Source organism: Anguilla rostrata, chromosome 9 (genome assembly GCF_018555375.3).
Source record: "Anguilla rostrata isolate EN2019 chromosome 9, ASM1855537v3, whole genome shotgun sequence".
Classification (NCBI taxonomy): Eukaryota; Metazoa; Chordata; class Actinopteri; order Anguilliformes; family Anguillidae; genus Anguilla; species Anguilla rostrata.
Window position 1 is genome coordinate 53,138,707 of NC_057941.1, and position 16,551 is coordinate 53,155,257.

The 16,551-nt window shown below is 51.2% G+C and overlaps 1 protein-coding gene across 2 annotated transcripts in view; it reads right to left on the minus strand.

Annotated features, from left to right (window-relative positions):
• Positions 1 to 16,551, minus strand: part of LOC135264200 (ephrin type-B receptor 4a-like) — a 40,523-nt gene that overhangs the window by 11,859 nt on the left and 12,113 nt on the right. For both annotated transcript variants that reach the window (XM_064352937.1, XM_064352936.1), the window contains exons 2-5: positions 10,033 to 10,103; positions 8,779 to 9,069; positions 7,810 to 8,203; positions 3,060 to 3,215 (exon numbers count right to left, since the gene is read on the minus strand). In XM_064352937.1, the coding sequence (XP_064209007.1) occupies positions 3,060 to 3,215; positions 7,810 to 8,203; positions 8,779 to 9,069; positions 10,033 to 10,103 (912 nt within the window). The remainder of the gene's footprint in view (positions 1 to 3,059; positions 3,216 to 7,809; positions 8,204 to 8,778; positions 9,070 to 10,032; positions 10,104 to 16,551) is intronic.

Genomic DNA, 16,551 nt, shown 5'->3' on the forward strand with positions numbered 1-16,551 from the left:
TATGTGTGGTGAGAGGGTGAGTGTGTGGAGGTGTGAGTGTGTGTGAGGTGTGTGAGTGTGTGTGTGAGTGTGTGAGTGTGAGAGTGTGTGTATGTGTGTGAGAGGGTGAGTGTGTGAGTGTGTGTGAGAGGGTGAGTGTGTGAGTGTGTGAGTGTGTGTGAGAGGGTGAGTGTGTGAGTGTGTGTGCGGTGTGTGTATGTGTGTGAGAGGGTGAGTGTGTGAGTGTGTGTGCGGTGTGTGTATGTGTGTGAGAGGGTGAGTGTGTGAGTGTGTGTGAGTGTGTGTATGTGTGTGGAGGTGAGTGTGTGAGTGTGTGTGAGTGTGTGATGTGAGTGTGTGAGGTATGTGCATGTTGTTGTGTGGAGGGTGAGTGTGTAGTGTGTGATGTGTGTGTATGTGAGTGTGTGAGGTGTGCATGTCGGTGTGAAGTGTGAGTGTGTGAGTGTGTGTGCATGCGTGCAAGCGTGGATCTGTCTCCCAGGCTCTTGTTACTTGTTTCATGTCTGACTTTGCCATCGTTTCATAATTTGTTGTGCTAAACTAATGTTGCCAGCATCGCTAACTTAGACGCCAGATTTAGCGGCACATTTTTAATTTATCACTTTTGCTTCAACGCAAAATAATCACATTTTCCCCGCAAACACCCACATGAACAACAAATTACCCCAGAAATGCATTTGTATGCTGCATTAAGTAACTGCTCCCCAAATGAAAACATGGTGGTGCTCGTGCACATGCTCACCACGCATCATCACAGGAATACCGGGGGGGGGGGGGAGGGAAGTGACATCACACACCGAAGCCCGGGGGGGAAGGGGATTTGAGGGGATTTAAAACACCCCCAAAATCCACTTTAATGCCAAAACGCCGATAAGGCGAATCTTTAATTTCAACCCCCACACATGCTCAGTAAACCCCCCCCCCCCCCCCCCACATCCCGCTTAAAATTTTAACTTCAAACGAGAAGCTGAGGACTGATAGCGAGAACAGGAGGCCACACCCCCTACAGGAGAGCGCTGGCGGGGAGAGGGAGGAAGAGGAGACGGAGGATAAGAGGGAGGAAGAGGAAAGGGAAGAAGAGGAGAGAGAGGAAGAAGAGAGGGAAGAGGAGAGTGCTGGTGGACAGAGGGAAGATGAGGAGAGAGAGGAAGAGGAGAGTGCTGGTAGGAAGAAGAGAGTGCTGGTGGACAGAGGGAGGATGAGGAGAGAGAGGAAGAGGAGAGTGCTGGTAGGAAGAAGAGAGTGCTGGTGGACAGAGGGAGGATGAGGAGAGAGAGGAAGAGGAGAGTGCTGGTAGGAAGAAGAGAGTGCTGGTGGACAGAGGGAGGATGAGGAGAGGGGGGATGACGGAACAGGGTCAGGGAAGGACAGAGAGATGAAGGTTCTAACATGTCCTCCACCATCTGCTCTCTCTTCTGCTACCCTCCTCTCATTCTGCTGGGAAAGACTGTTAAACAAAGAGAGAGAGAGAGGAGGTGGAGGAGAAGGAAGAGGAGGAGGAGGAGTGGCACCAGAGAATAGAGAATAGAGAATGGATGGATAACAGAAAAGAAGGATAGAGCGGTAGAGAGAATGTGAGAAAGAGGCAGACTGAGGACACGGAGGAGGGAAGGAGAGGACAGCACTCCTTTCTTTATTGTTCTTGTGTATAAACGCTATAGTCTCTCCTCCATGATTTACTAAACCTGCTGTTTATATGGACTCCAGCCCCGCTGCACAAGAGCTGGGGCCGGTGCAGATCTGGATTTGAGTTAGAGACACATTCTTCACCGTTACCCGCTGCAGCTACACCCCGGCTGAGATTCCGCGGGCCCACGCACATAAAACACGTCTTTTACTTTCCATTTAATCCCTTTATTGTGTGTTATGATGCCGCCGCCATTATTATTCTACATTCATTTGGCGGACAGTTATATTAAGAGCTACTTACAGGCCTATCAGGACCGTGATACACAGAATCACAGGAACATATTCAACCGTTACTCACTGTTCTACTGAATTAAAGGGCGAGAGAGAGGGGGAGAAGAGAGGGAGGAGAGAGAGGTAGAGAGTAGAGAGAGAGAGAGGGGGAGAAAGGAGAGGAGAGGGAGGGGAGAGTAGAGAGAGAGAAGGGGGAGAGAAGGAGAGGAGAGGGAGGGAGGAGAGGTAGAGAAGTAGAGAGAGAGAGAGGGGGGAGAGAAGGAGAGAGAGGGAGGGAGGGAGAGGTAGAGAAGTAGAGAGAGAGAGGGGAAGAAGGAGAGGAGAGGGAGGGGGAGAGGTAGAGAAGTAGAAAGAGAGAGGGGAAGAAGGAGAGGGAGAGGGAGGGGAGAGGAGAGGGAGAGAGAGGGAAGAGGGAGGAGAGGAGAGGAGAGGAGGGAAGAGAGAGGAGGAGGGGAGAGGTAGAGAGTAGAGAGGGGAAGAAGGAGAGGAGAGGAGGGGAGAGGTAGAGAAGTAGAGAGAGAGAGGGAAGAAGGAGAGGGGAGGGAGGGGGAGAGGGAGGGAGAATGAAAGATTCACAGCCCTACTATAGTGGTCCATTATAAACTAAGGGCCAGTCCCCTGAGTCTTGGGCCAAATTAAGCAGTCTACACCAGCGATGGGGGGGGGGGGGGCTGTTCACGGGGGGATGGGGGGGCGGGGCTCCTGTATTGCAGAACGGTGAAGAATGACTGGTACCTTTATGTACTTCTGGTACTTTAATATGATAATGTCCTCCCCTGAAATATAGTAGTGGGCTGTTTTCGAATTCTGACCATGTTCTTTCAGGAACAGAAGTCTCTGGTCTGTAAAAACTCTTTATATCGCATGCAGCTGGTCTGGAATGTCCCGCAAATTATGCATAACTGAAATGGCTTGACTGGAATTAAATCATCTGAATTCAGTAATTCAATCAAGAACTGAGAGAGAGTGACAGACTGTGTGCATGGGTGAGAGAGAGAGAGGGAGACTGTGTGAGTGTGCATGTGATTGAGATGGACAGAGAGAGAGAGAGAGAGAATGTGTGTACGCATCAGAGAGTGAGAGAGACTGTGAGTTTGTGTGTGTGAATGAGATAGTCAGAGAGAGAGAGAGAGACTCACTTGTACAGGGTGTTTCAGGGGTGTCCGAACTGGCGCGGAGGTAACCGGGGCGACAGGCGCAGGACGCTGCACCAGCGCTGGCGGAGTGACTGTTGGCCGGACAGAGGGAGCACTGACCGGCCCCTGGTCCAGATTTGAACCACCCCACCGGACACTCTGCGGGAAAAGGGGGGACACCTCAGTAACTCACCCCAAAACTGGACAAAATTCATCCCTCACATAAACGGCGGCCAAAAGACACACAGAAACGAGATGTACCGCGCAAAAGCCATCCGCGTTATTCAAGACACACAAACGACCGTTAAGAAAACGGATGTGTCTCTGCGGAGCCGCTGCCAGCTCGCGGACACGAGCCGCGCACAAACACAAATACTACCTTGCTCTTCTGCACGTTTACCTCTTTTCAAACACCTTTTGTGATTTATGTTTTTATTTTACTTTTAATAAAATATAAAAAGGTCAAAAATAAACATCTGGTAATGAGCATTTTTTGTTTTCATCCCGTATGTCCTGTGAGGTCAATTCTGAGAAAAATGCAGACCCGAGGGGAACATAAACCAGGCTATTCACCTACAATTATCTGTGTAGAGAATAATTTGTAAATAATATTTTGAACTGACTGTGGTGTTAATACTCCCCCCCTCCTCCTTAGCGCCCGTGTCTGAGCAGTTAGCCGCGTAGCTTAGCCCTCGCGCACAGGTCTATCGCACGTGGGAGGACGGCGCTCCCTGGTAGTGAGGAAAAGAAAGCGCTCTCTAGGCTGCGCGAGGGCGTACGCAGCACAGAGCTGGATTTCGATATCAGACAGTAAGGCTGCGTGAGCGCTAACAGATAATCCGGAGTAAAACACTTAACGGATCAAACAAACAAATCCAAAACAAACAAAAATACAAAGCCCAGTGCATCTTGTTGAATGTGAATTCGAGGACAAGGCTTCAAAACTGAATTAAGAGTCGCAAGATGCACGTTTCCGATGTAGTGGCATATCTGCACAAGAACAGAGAAGCCATCGTGTCCTCTGTCATGCTCGTAGCTTCGTTTTTTTTACGGTGACTTTGGGAAGTGTAGCCTATTCACGCCTGTCACTTGGAAAATATGGGTTTGCTACTGTTTATAGCTGCTTTTTCGATAACAGTAGCCCACAACACTTCTCGTTGTTTGCCCAGCGGAGTCCGACTGGGGGGTTGAGTCCAGATTTCAAAAAGACTGCCGTCAGCTTTTCCCACAACCCGGAGCACATTCATCATTAACCAAACAATTCTTTCTTCAAAAAAAAAACGAAGATAAAACAGAGGCGCTAACTGTGTTACACAGGAAGCCGTAGGACGGCGCGAAAAAGCCCCGCGTCAGCCCGAACCGAGGGCACGGTGACTTCATTACAATTCAACAGCAGCTTCCCTTCCCAGACCGTATTAATAGCCTCCCTTTGTTAAGCAGTTACCGCACAAAACTTTCTATCCTCTTTTTCGTGTCTGCCAATTTCCACAATAATAAACGCTGAGTTAACTGATCAGAGAGAGGGTGGGAGGGAGAGAGAGGGGGAGAGAGACAGAGAGCTGGTTATTGGGGTCGTTATTCTTATTAGCTTCATTGCTTAATAAGAATAATAAAAGTAACAATAATTATTATTATTTAATATTTTGAAGTGTAATTAAAGCTTTATTGGCATGACATTGCCAAATTAAAATTTCAGATACTACTGATGTAAATATAACTATATAGATTTACAGGTGCAAGCAGACACTCTATCCCTCTCTCTGTCTCTCACGCACACACACACATTATCTGCCTGCGTATCTGTATGAGGGTGTGTGTATCAGTATGAGGGTGTGTATGTGTGTGTGTGTATCAGTATGAGGGTGTGTGTGTATTCTGTATTGTACAGTACGGTCATGTTATGCAGCAGCTTGTTGTGTGTGCTGTGTTTGGCACGATCTCTACCCGTCTCTGCCAGCAGCGGCAGGGTGGGGGCATGGGGGGGGGGGGGGTGAGGTTAAGCAAAGTGCAGCATATATCCTCTCTTTTACTGGTGTGGGAAAACAGGCTTACAGCTCACTGCCTGTCTGCAGGTAGAAAATAACTCAGAGAAGTTTACACCGTAAAAAGCAGAGAGGACGGGGGGAAGTTTTAAAAGAGTCAGCGCGACTCTAAAGGAGGTTTGTGCGAAGTGTCGCCTCGCTGACAGACAGAGCGGAGAGACTAAACACCCCCCCCTCTATCGGCTTTAACAGTGTGGGGGGGGGGGGGGGGGGGACTGAGTTTACCCACAGCGACACAATAATGCATCCATCACAGAGAGAGGGGTTTACATTTTCAGAGGTGTGTGTGTGTGTGTGTGTGTGTGTGTGTGTGCGCGCGCGTGGGGCCGTGGGGAGGTCTCACGACACACTATCTGGAATGTGACCCCAACATATCCTCACACCCACACGTGAGTGTGTGTATGTACTCCTGTGTACACCAGTCAATTTGTGGGAAATAACAGATTTACACAATGCTTAGTGGTGAATATCTCTCTCTCTCCCTGTCTCCCCGTCTCATAAATCCCTCATTCAGAGAGAGAGAAGGGAGGGAGGAGAAGACGGAAAGATTTTCTCTCCGGTTAGTCAGGATGACTAACGCAGCAGATGGGAGAAGTGCCCCCTCCTGCCGGTCCACACAGGCCAGGCAAGACAGCCAGCAGATGTGGCTTTGGGGGTGGCAGCTGGTGTAAAGGGGAGAGAGACAGCAAGAGGGGGGGCGGGCAGACTGGACGGAGGACCAGTGAAATAATTAACTTCCTTTTAATTGGGGAAGGTGTCCAGACCTAAACGTTAAAATTAACAGTTCAACATTCAGCTGACAGGAGCCTTACTAAAATTAGAAAAGAAAGATTTGTTTTATTTATTTATTTACATTTTTTATTAATTTATTAGCTAGGTTTTGCCCTGGTTTCCAGAACAGGAGAAACAGAAATGGGGAAACAGATTTAAGCTGACAGGACGGGTTTATAAAGACCGGCTATGGCAGTGTGTGCGTGTGCGTGTCTGTGTGTGTCTGTGTGTGTCTGTGTGTGTCTGTGTGTGTCTGTGTGAGGAGATCCCTGGTAAGTGAACCTACATCCTTCCAGTGAGGATCATCCCTCTTTCCTCTCCTCCTCCCCCCTCCCCTGTGCAATCCCTCCTGTCCTACGGTGAGGACTCTTTGTCTTGTAGACCCCCCCCAACTACTTTTCTGGGCGGGTCCAGAACATTTAGCCCCAAAACTTCAGAGGCAGTGTAAGCTGACCCTGCTGACCGGGTCCCACCCCCAGCTCTCCCCCCTGGGGGGGGTCATTATTGGGGTTTCTACTCTCAGCAGAGCAACCCCATTTTCAGAGGGGTGGGTCTACAGGTAAAGGTGTTATGTGACCTGACAAATCTGAGACCTCATCCAATCACACAATGGCCATACACCTTGAAATCGTATTAACAAAACTGGCTGAATTTAAAGTATTATTTAGACTAGCTGTGTTATTCAAACTAGCTTGATTTAGAGCTCCCTGTCAATTTGGACTTCTGAGGTGCCCCTGAGAGGGGGCGGGCCTTGTCTGTGAAAAGGCTGTAAGCCAATCAGGAACTGGTGATTTAAACTGCCTCCAGTTGCAATCAAACCTTCAAACGACCTTCCAGTTTTCAAACTCTCACACATACTACTATTCTTTCTCACAAGCACACGCATTCTCAGTCACACACTACTATTCTCTCTCACACGCACACACGCATTCTCAGTCACACACTACTATTCTCTCTCACACGCACACACGCATTCTCAGTCACACACTACTATTCTCTCTCACACGCACACGCATTCTCAGTCACACACTACTATTCTCTCTCACAAATACAACTATTCTCGATGATGGTGTGTGCCTGTGAGAGGAAGTATGATTTATGGCCTAAACAGCCTCTTATATGTGTGTGCGTATCTGTGTGTGGATGTGTGGGTGAGTGTGTGTGCGGGCGGGGGGGGACAACTGAAGAATATCATATCATAAAAATCATCTCAATGGAAAAGTGTCTGCATTTTTCTCTCTCTCACTCCCTCTTTTCTTTTATCTCTCTGACACAGGAGGCACGCATTCCTCCTCTCCCCCTCTCCAGCCCGGTGCGTACAGTCTGGCGCAGAGCATCAGGCTGCTTCCTCACGGGAGCCAATCAGGCTGCCTCCTCACGGGAGCCAACCGCTGCAGCAGCACCACGGCGGGATCGCCGTTAAAACCGCCAACCTGGTCCGGCAAGAGACCCGCCTAACCGCTGCCTGGCACCAGGGCAGGGGCGTGGCAGGACAGCGGCCTTCTGGCACTGCTGAGGGTGTGTGTGTGTGCACGTGTGTGTGTGTGTGTGTTTGTCCAGACTCTCAACCCTCAAAGATTCACCTGAACAGACTTATTCACTCAGACCGGCTATTTTACCAGCTAGTTTAACTCCCTCAGACTGTAACCTGCCCAACCCATTTCGATTATGTGCACTGATAGACCCCTCACTACATTTCTGTACCATTCAGCCTATCTTAATCATTACACCAGGCCCCCCTCCACCCAGGTGCCCCACTTCCTAAATACCCACCCCATCTCCTCCCCCCTCTCCCCAGGTGCCCCACTTCCTAAGTACCACCCCCCTTCACCCAGGTGCCCCACTTCTAAATACCACCCCCTCTCCTCCCCCCTCTCCCCAGGTGCCCCACTTCCTAAACCCCTACCCCCCGAACCCCACACTGCATCAGAGTCGCTCACCGTGGCAGCTGGCGTCCAAGGCGACGGGCTGGTACCCCGGCAGGCAGGTGCAGGTGGAGGTGGGCTGCCCCACCCACTGGCCGTCCTCGCCGCAGAACATGCGCGGGGGGGCGGCGGCCTTGGCGGGCCGCTGGGCGGCGTTGGGCACGCACACGCCCTGCGCCTCCTGCACCAGCGCCCGCGGGACGGTCTCGGGGAAGGAGGAGAAGGCCCGCGTGATGGCAGGGCACTTCTTAAAAAACACGCGCACGGAGAGCAGCGCCATGCAGGCCCCCTGCGCCTGGAACGCCAGGTAGAACCCGCGGGCCGTCAGCGGGCCCAGCCGCAGCGTCTTCACGTTGAACTTCCTCTCCCCGTCCTTACGCAACAGGAAGTCAGCCGCCACCGTGTCCACCTGCGGGGAGACTGGAGTCAGCTGACCTGCCCTTACTTTACTGGCCCTTTAGGGCAGGAGAGATAATATAAAAATATACAGTGTACTCGTCTGTGTGAACTTATTATAGAGAATAAGACTCATCTCTGTAAACCTAATATACAGTCCAAGACCTCGTTGTAAACTTAATATAGTTTAAGTTACATTTAGAGGTCGTAACACAGTTCTACTGAACTGAATTTAAGTGAATAAGGGACGAGTAAAACCACATTCACCTCAGTGCGCACAGTGTGTGAGAAAGACCAGGCCTGTGTCAGTGTAAAGTCAGAGTAAACGGTAAGTAAACTTTACAGTCTTTGTGTAAAGTCTTTGTGTAAAGCCCTAGTAAGAGGCGAGTACGCCCTGTCGCTCACCTTGACGTAGGCTGTCTTTGTGTAAAGCCCTAGTAAGAGGCGAGTACGCCCTGTCGCTCACCTTGACGTAGGCTGTCTTTGTGTAAAGCCCTAGTAAGAGGTGAGTACGCCCTGACGCTCACCTTGACGTAGGCTGTCTTTGTGTAAAGCCCTAGTAAGAGGCGAGTACGCCCTGTCGCTCACCTTGACGTAGGGGTTCTCCATCCAGGACGGGTGGTCGGGCGTGGCCTCGTCGGAGTCGGCCTGGTAGTAGAGCAGGTTGAAGGTCTCCTTGCAGGTGCGGTGGTGGGAGGGCAGGGAGGAGCACTCCATCATGGTGAAGCGCAGCTCCACGTAGGCCTGCCACGCCCCGCGCCGCTGGATCAGCGTGCTGCGCAGCCAATGGCTGCCCAGGCTGCCTGCGCCGTCCGACGGGCAGATCTGATAGGTCCGCACGCTGTTGTTGTCCTCGTCCAGGCCACTCACCTCCTCCCACTGGCACAGGGGGCGGGGCCAGTGCAGAGGGGGTCGTGGGGGCAATAGAGGGGCTGGCCAGAAAAGGGGATGGCCCAGAAAAGGGGGTGGACCAATAGCAGAGGGGGGTGGGGCCAAGATGGGGGGGAGGGGGAAACAATACAAGAAGGGGTGTGGCCAATATATGGGTGGGGCCAATAAAAAGGGGTGTGGCCAAGACAGGGGGTAGGACCAATGCAAGAACAGGTGGGGAAGAGACAGGAGTGGGTGGGGAAAAAGAGGGGAGGGGAAAAGAGCGGTTTGGGGTGAGTTAGTCTTTGGGGACGGAGAATCATTCACAGCTGCCAGGTTTAAGGAGTGAGTTCTCTCAATTCACCCCATTCAGGAAGTGGATTTTTACCCTTTGAAGAGCAGGTTTATTTCTGAATGTTTTTTCCCCCCAAAATTCTAAGCCGGTGTTCTAGAACTCCACTGCTTTCAAATACCAGTCCTGATTGTGACATCACCATTAGAATGTTCAGTTAAGAACATTCTAATCATGTATTTGTGATCTCACACCTTAAAGGGTTTGAACCCGTTTCATAAAGAGACGATGCAAACCGTGTAAAATCATGACCCATTTTACAATTTTTTAATTTGTGAATTTAATTTCCTGAATTGAGAGAACTGAAATGGGACAGAAGCTAAATTCTGAAGGGAACAGTACAGCTCGGTAAAAAAAACACTGTAAAGAAATGAACATGAAGGAGAGGAGAGAAGAGGGGAAGGAAGGGGGGATGAAAGAACAAGCCAGGAAGGATGTGACGATAAAGAAAAGAGAGGAAAGGAAGGACTGAATAACGGAAGAGGGGAAGAGAAGGCAGAAGTTAGAATGTGTAGGTTTGAGACAGTGAGAGACTGACGGAGAGAGAGAGAGAGAGAGATAGCCATCTAAATGCAGCAAGAGACAGACTGACGAACGGATGGACGGTGGTATGGACACACCTGGGGATTCTCACGGGGGTGAATGGTCCATTTGAGGTCGGAGGTCTCGGTCTTGGTGTACATCAGGATCTCTGAGAGAAAGGACAGAGGGTCAGAGTGCGGTCCTTAACAGTACAAGGTGCCGTCCAATCGGGTTCACAGTTTTTCATTGTGTTTCAGTACACAAGTCAGTGTGGTGTACAGTACAATTCATTATGGTTCACAGAATGGCACACTATGGTGCAAAATACCCCAGTGAAGTTTGGTATGCCTGAGTATGGTTCAGTGCGGTTCAATATGAATGAGTATGGTCCCAGTGTGGTCCAAGGAGGTTCAGTATGGTTCAGAGCGGTTCAGTATGGTTCAGAATGGTTCGGTATGGTTCAGTACGGTTGAGTATGGTTCGGTATGGTTCGGTATGGTTCGGTATGGTTCAGAGCGGTTGAGTACGGTTGAGTATGGTTCAGTACGGTTGAGTACGGTTGAGTATGGTTCAGTACGGTTGAGTACGGTTGAGTATGGTTCAGTACGGTTGAGTATGCGTTTGTTGCCGTTTTGAGAGGTCTGAAGACCCCTAGTTGAACGCAGTCTGAAACAGGCGCAGGATCACCACGCTGATACAGAGAGCACAGCTCAGTGCATGTTAGCATCAGCACAGCTGTGCTACAGGGCCTGTGTGCTTCTCTCTCTCAGCCCAGCCTGCCTGCCCCCCCCCCCCCCCCCGCCCCAAATACACTCAGCCCACAACATAAATAACCATCCACATCTGAGCGAAGAGAGAGATTTGGGGAAATACTGTGGGAACAGGGTAAAAACACAAAAAACACACACACATATACATACACACAGTTACTCTCTCACTCACACACACACACACACACTCCCTCTCTCTCTCTCTCACACACACACACACACACACACACACACACACTCCCTCTCTCTCTCACACTCACACACACACTCTCTCTCTCTTCTCTCTCTCTCTCACACACACACACACACACACACTCCCTCTCTCACACTCACACACACACTCCCTCTCTCTCTCTCTCACACACACACACACACACTCCCTCCCTCTCTCTCACACACTCCCTCTCTCTCTCACACACACACACTCCCTCTCTCTCTCTCACACACTCACACACACTCCCTCACTCTCGGACACACACACACACACACACACACACACACACTCCCTCTCTCTCTCACACACTCACACACGCACACACTTATCTCCCCGCAGCCTGTAAGGAACAGCTGCAGCTCTTTAATCTGGCCCTTAACAGAATTACCCCGCCCCGGCTCAGATGGAGCCCTCAGCACCAGCATCCCCGTCGGGCCGAAATGAATTCATTTCCTTTTTTTTCAGAACTTTAGAAAGATGGACTTTTCCTCCCTCCCCCTCCGCCCCAGCACAGCCCGTTTAAAGAGCTCCGTTAAACGGTCCTCAGTCACTCTGGGCCCCGCTTCCCTGTTCATTAGGAAACCACACAGGCAGTTACGGGACCTGTAAAAAGCTTTTAGGGGTTTCCCCAAACGGACTCGGGTTCGAGCGCTGAGCGTACAGACTCAGCGGGGCTCGAAACTCTGTCTGCCTCTTATTGAACCTGTAAAATGGCCCCCGCTTTCCAATACCCACAATTCCCTTCTGCAGCCCTCCCCCTCCCCACCTCATCCCGAACAGGAACGCTGGCTCTCTCGTTAAACTGCGCAGTGATTGGACCGCAGCGCTGGCTCTCTCGTTAAACTGCGCAGTGATTGGACCACAGCGCTGCCGGTGGTTTTGCAGGCCTGTTAAACGCTCCTGCTGTTCGGCTGCAGACTGTAAACTCACTTTTGTCTCATTTGACCACACAGAAGTTTTTCTTATATTTTCTTTTAAAAAAAAAAAACGTATATAAATAGATGCTGGGCTGGCTGATCATTTCACAGAAATGTTCTGGAAGCTTCTGGCCGTACCCAGAGCAGCCTGGTGGGGGTGGGGTGGGGGGGCACAGGCTCATCACAGAGAATTTTCTTTAAATCACACAAATCCTGCAATCCGCCTACCAGGATGAGGCGAGAATGACCTCATCTAGCCTCCCGATTCAGTCTCTACCTCCTTTCATCTCTCTATCCTGCCCTCCCTCCCTTCCTCCTCCCCTCCGTCAGTAACCCTCAATTTCACGCCCCCCCTCCCTCCTCTACAGCATTACCCCTGATCTCTCGCTCTACCACTCCTTCCTCCTACCTCATTTTTCATTTCGTTCCCTCTCTTTCTAAAACGGGCAGACTACCCTCCCCCCTCCCCATTCTCCCCTTCATCTCCACCTTTCCTCTCATCTCACTGCACCACCTAAACCACTGCAGCTGACCACCCCTCCGCCCCCCCATCCCCCCCTTCCCTGGACACAGGCAGGAGAGAGGGGCTGTAGAGGGGGTACGGAGTGGGTGTTTGGGGAGGTGTGCTGGGGAGGTGGGTGTTGGGGGCTGTTTGGGGAGGTGTGCTGGGGGGCAGATGGGGAGGTGGGTGTTCGGGGCTGTGTGGGGAGGTGTGCTGAGGGGGCAGATGGGGAGGTGGGTGTTCGGGCTGTGTGGGGAGGTGTGCTGGAGGGGCAGATGGGGAGGTGGGTGTTGGGGGCTGTGTGGGGAGGTGTGCTGGGGGGGGCAGTTGGGGGGGGGGGGGCAGTTAGAGCTGATGGTGCTGCAGGCTGCACAGGCCTGATAACCACAATCCAGCCGAAAAAAGAAGCCAAACCCCCCAAGAGGAAGAGGTGAGACAGAGAGAGAGAGAGACTGAGCCCCCAGTGCACCAGAGAGAGGGAGAGTGAGCCCCCAGTGCACCAGAGAGAGGGAGGGGAGGAAGAGGTGAGACTGAGCCCCCAGTGCACCAGGAGAGAGGAGTGGCACCAGGAGAGAGGGAGGGAGGAGAGGGAGAGAGAGAGAGAGAGGGAGGGAGAGAAAGAGAGAGAGAGGGATGGGAGAAGAGAGAGAGGGGGGAGGGGGAGAGACAGAGAGGGAGGGAGACAGAGAAGGAAGGAGAGTGGGAGAGAAAGAGATGAGGGAGAGAGAGATTAAGGAGAGGAAGAAGAGGATTAATAAATGCAGAAGAGACGACACCGGAGAGGTGGAACAGGTGGGATTGGGATTGTTGTGATTCAGAATCAGACAGTGTGGTGAGATGTTGAGGAGCGTATCAGACACAGTGTGAGTCACTCAGTTATTACACACTCAGTTATTACACACAAACTGTGGCCTTGAGCTGAAATCCCACAATGCACCCTGTCTCTTCCCTCAGACCGGAAAACGCCATTTCTGCACAAGGCAAATTGATTTTACGAGAGCGCTTGGGAGAAGCAGGCTCGCGGAGAAAAGGATAATCCCTGTTTGCATGATCCCTGCGATGTGCGACTCTGCAGAACCCCAAGACTACAGCGCGAACGTGGGAATGCGGAAAACACACGCGCGCGCTGCGCACACGACACACCACACACACACACACACCACACACACACACACACACACACACACACACACACACACACACACACACACACACACACACACACACACACACCACACACACACACACACACACACACACACACACACACACACGCCACAAGTGCACAAACAAATCTCAACTGGCACAACACGGGATAAGTGAGGCTTGTTTGGGCCCAGGTTGATCTGACACATAAAACCTGAAGCATGAGTCGTCTCCATAAATCAGCCGCAGACGGAAGCAGTCGGGCAGCCGCAGACGGAACACCGCGCGCCACACCTGGACACACCTGGGGGCCGGGAAGAGCGGAGGATCATCGTCGCCTTCCCAGAATCACGTCTCATTAAGTGATTACGATCCCGGGTGTGTGTGTGTGTGTGTGTGTGTGTGTGTGTGTGTGGTGTGTGTGGTGTGTGTGTGTGGTGTGTGTGTGTGTGTGTGGTGTGTGTGTGTGTGGTGTGTGTGTGTGTGTGTGTGTGTGTGTGTGTGTGTGTGTGTGTGTGTGTGTGTGTGTGTGTGTGTGTGTGTGTGTGTGTGTGTGTGTGGTGTGGGGTGTGTGTGGTGTGTGTGTGTGTGTGTGTGTGTGTGTGTGTGTGTGTGTGTGTGTGTGTGTGTGTGCGTGCGTGCGTGCGTGCGTGTGTGTGTGTGCGTGTTCACCTGTGCATGCGTGTGCAGGTACCGCTGTGGGCAACCTCCTCGTGAACAGCGTTAAGCAACATGCGCAGCTTAAAGGGCTCCAGGCTGAACACTCCCCGTCTGCCTCTACTGCTGTTACTCACCCATTCATGAGCTGTGCACTACTCACACACACTACTCACACACACATCCTCACACACTACTCACACACGCGTTTACACATCCTCACACACACTACTCACACACACTACTCACACACACTACTCACACACGCGTTTACACATCCTCACACACACTACTCACACACACATCCTCACACACACTACTCACACACACATCCTCACACACACTACTCACACACACATCCTCACACACACTACTCACACACACATCCTCACACACACTACTCACACACACATCCTCACATACACTACTCACACGCATGCACACATCCTCACACACACTACTCACACACACTCCTCACACACGCGTTTACACATCCTCACATACACTACTCACACACGCATACACACTCACCCTCGCATACATACACACACACACACACACACACACACACCCCACAGACACACACACACACACACACACACACACACACACACACACACACACACACACACACACACACACACACACACACACACACACACACACTCACCCTGCATACATACACACACACACACACACACACACACACACACACACACACACACACACAGAATTGTACAGAAACATTTCCGTGTGTAAGGGGACATGTTTCTGTGTAAGGAGAGGACATTAGAATGCAGGATCTCTGGCTGCATTTCTGGGTCAGTAAAGAGAGCCTCAAAGCGGCTCACGGGACCTGTGGGACGAGGGGCCTCTCTGACAGCTTCAGGGACTTTTAAAAAATCCTTGGATGAAATATCCCACCATTCAACACTGGTGCACAGCTTCTGCATTTTAACATTTCTACCCACAGCTATCAGGGAGGGAAACGCAAGAGCTCCGTGTCTCCCAGGAAAGCCCTCCCCAGGAATCAAACTGAGGGAGGACACAATTAATGAGCGCACCCATTTCACACTTAATATACTTACACACCAACACAGAGACTTAACATGCTCACACACCACTGCAGTTTAAACACGCTTACAGGGGTAGGGTGTGTATGTGTGTGTGTGTGTGGGTGTGTGTATGCGGGGATACAGTGAATGTGCTTAGCTAAAAATGCATTGAAATACGATTAAATCAGAACAGAAAACAAAAGGAGGAGTGGAACTCTTTTCCCCTGATAATACAGCCACAGCTTTTCATTAAAACACGCCTGCAAGGGAATGGAATGGAATGAAGGGGAATCTACAGCCTCATTAATAAAAGCAGAATCACAACAATTTTAAGGCCTTAGTTCTGTGAGCCAACTGATCCTGGAGATGCCTGCACACGCACATGCACACTCACACGCACACGCACACGCACACGCACACGCACACACACTCTCTCTCACACTCACACGCACACTCACACACATGCGCACACAGACACACACACACTCTCTCTCACACTCACACGCACACTCACACACACACACACACATGCGCACACAGACACACACACACTCTCTCTCACTCACACACACACACACACACACACACACTCTCTCTCTCCACACACACACACACACACACACACATGCACACACACACACACTCTCTCACTCACACACACACACACTCACACATGCACACACACACACACCCTCTCTCACTCACACACACACACACACTCACACATGCACTCACACACACACCCTCTCTCACTCACACACACACACACACACACACACACACACACGCGCACACACACACATACACACACACACCTTTCCCCGTTCATGGATTTCAGCAGGCCAGAAGGCCAAAGGGTGGAATCTAGACACTACTCATCATGAAGCTTCCCCAGGTCCTCACAACGCCAGTGTGTGTCAGGTCCCCCCATGCCTGTCCTGACCACACCTGTGAAATGCAAGCCTGGGTGTGGCCAGGTGAGACCGGGTGTGGCCAGGTGAGACCGGGTGGGGCCAGGTGAGATCATGTGGCGCCTGACTTGTGAGCTCGTCTGAACGCACACCCACACCGGTGCTCACACACATTGCAAAACAATCACATTTTTTTCACAGAATAACTCCCGCCGGAATTTTCACTGACTTTGAACTGAACCCACAAAACCAAAAAAAAAAAAAACTGTAAACAACAAAAGAAAAAAAGGAAAGAAAAAGAATAAAAGGACGTTATTTTCAGCCCGAGCGAAGATAAGCCAGTTCAGAGGAAAATGCAAACGTCTCAGAACTTCAATAAACAGAATCAGGGAACCACCGGTTGAGCATGAGCTCGGCGTGCTCTGGGAGCCGGGCGAGACGCCAG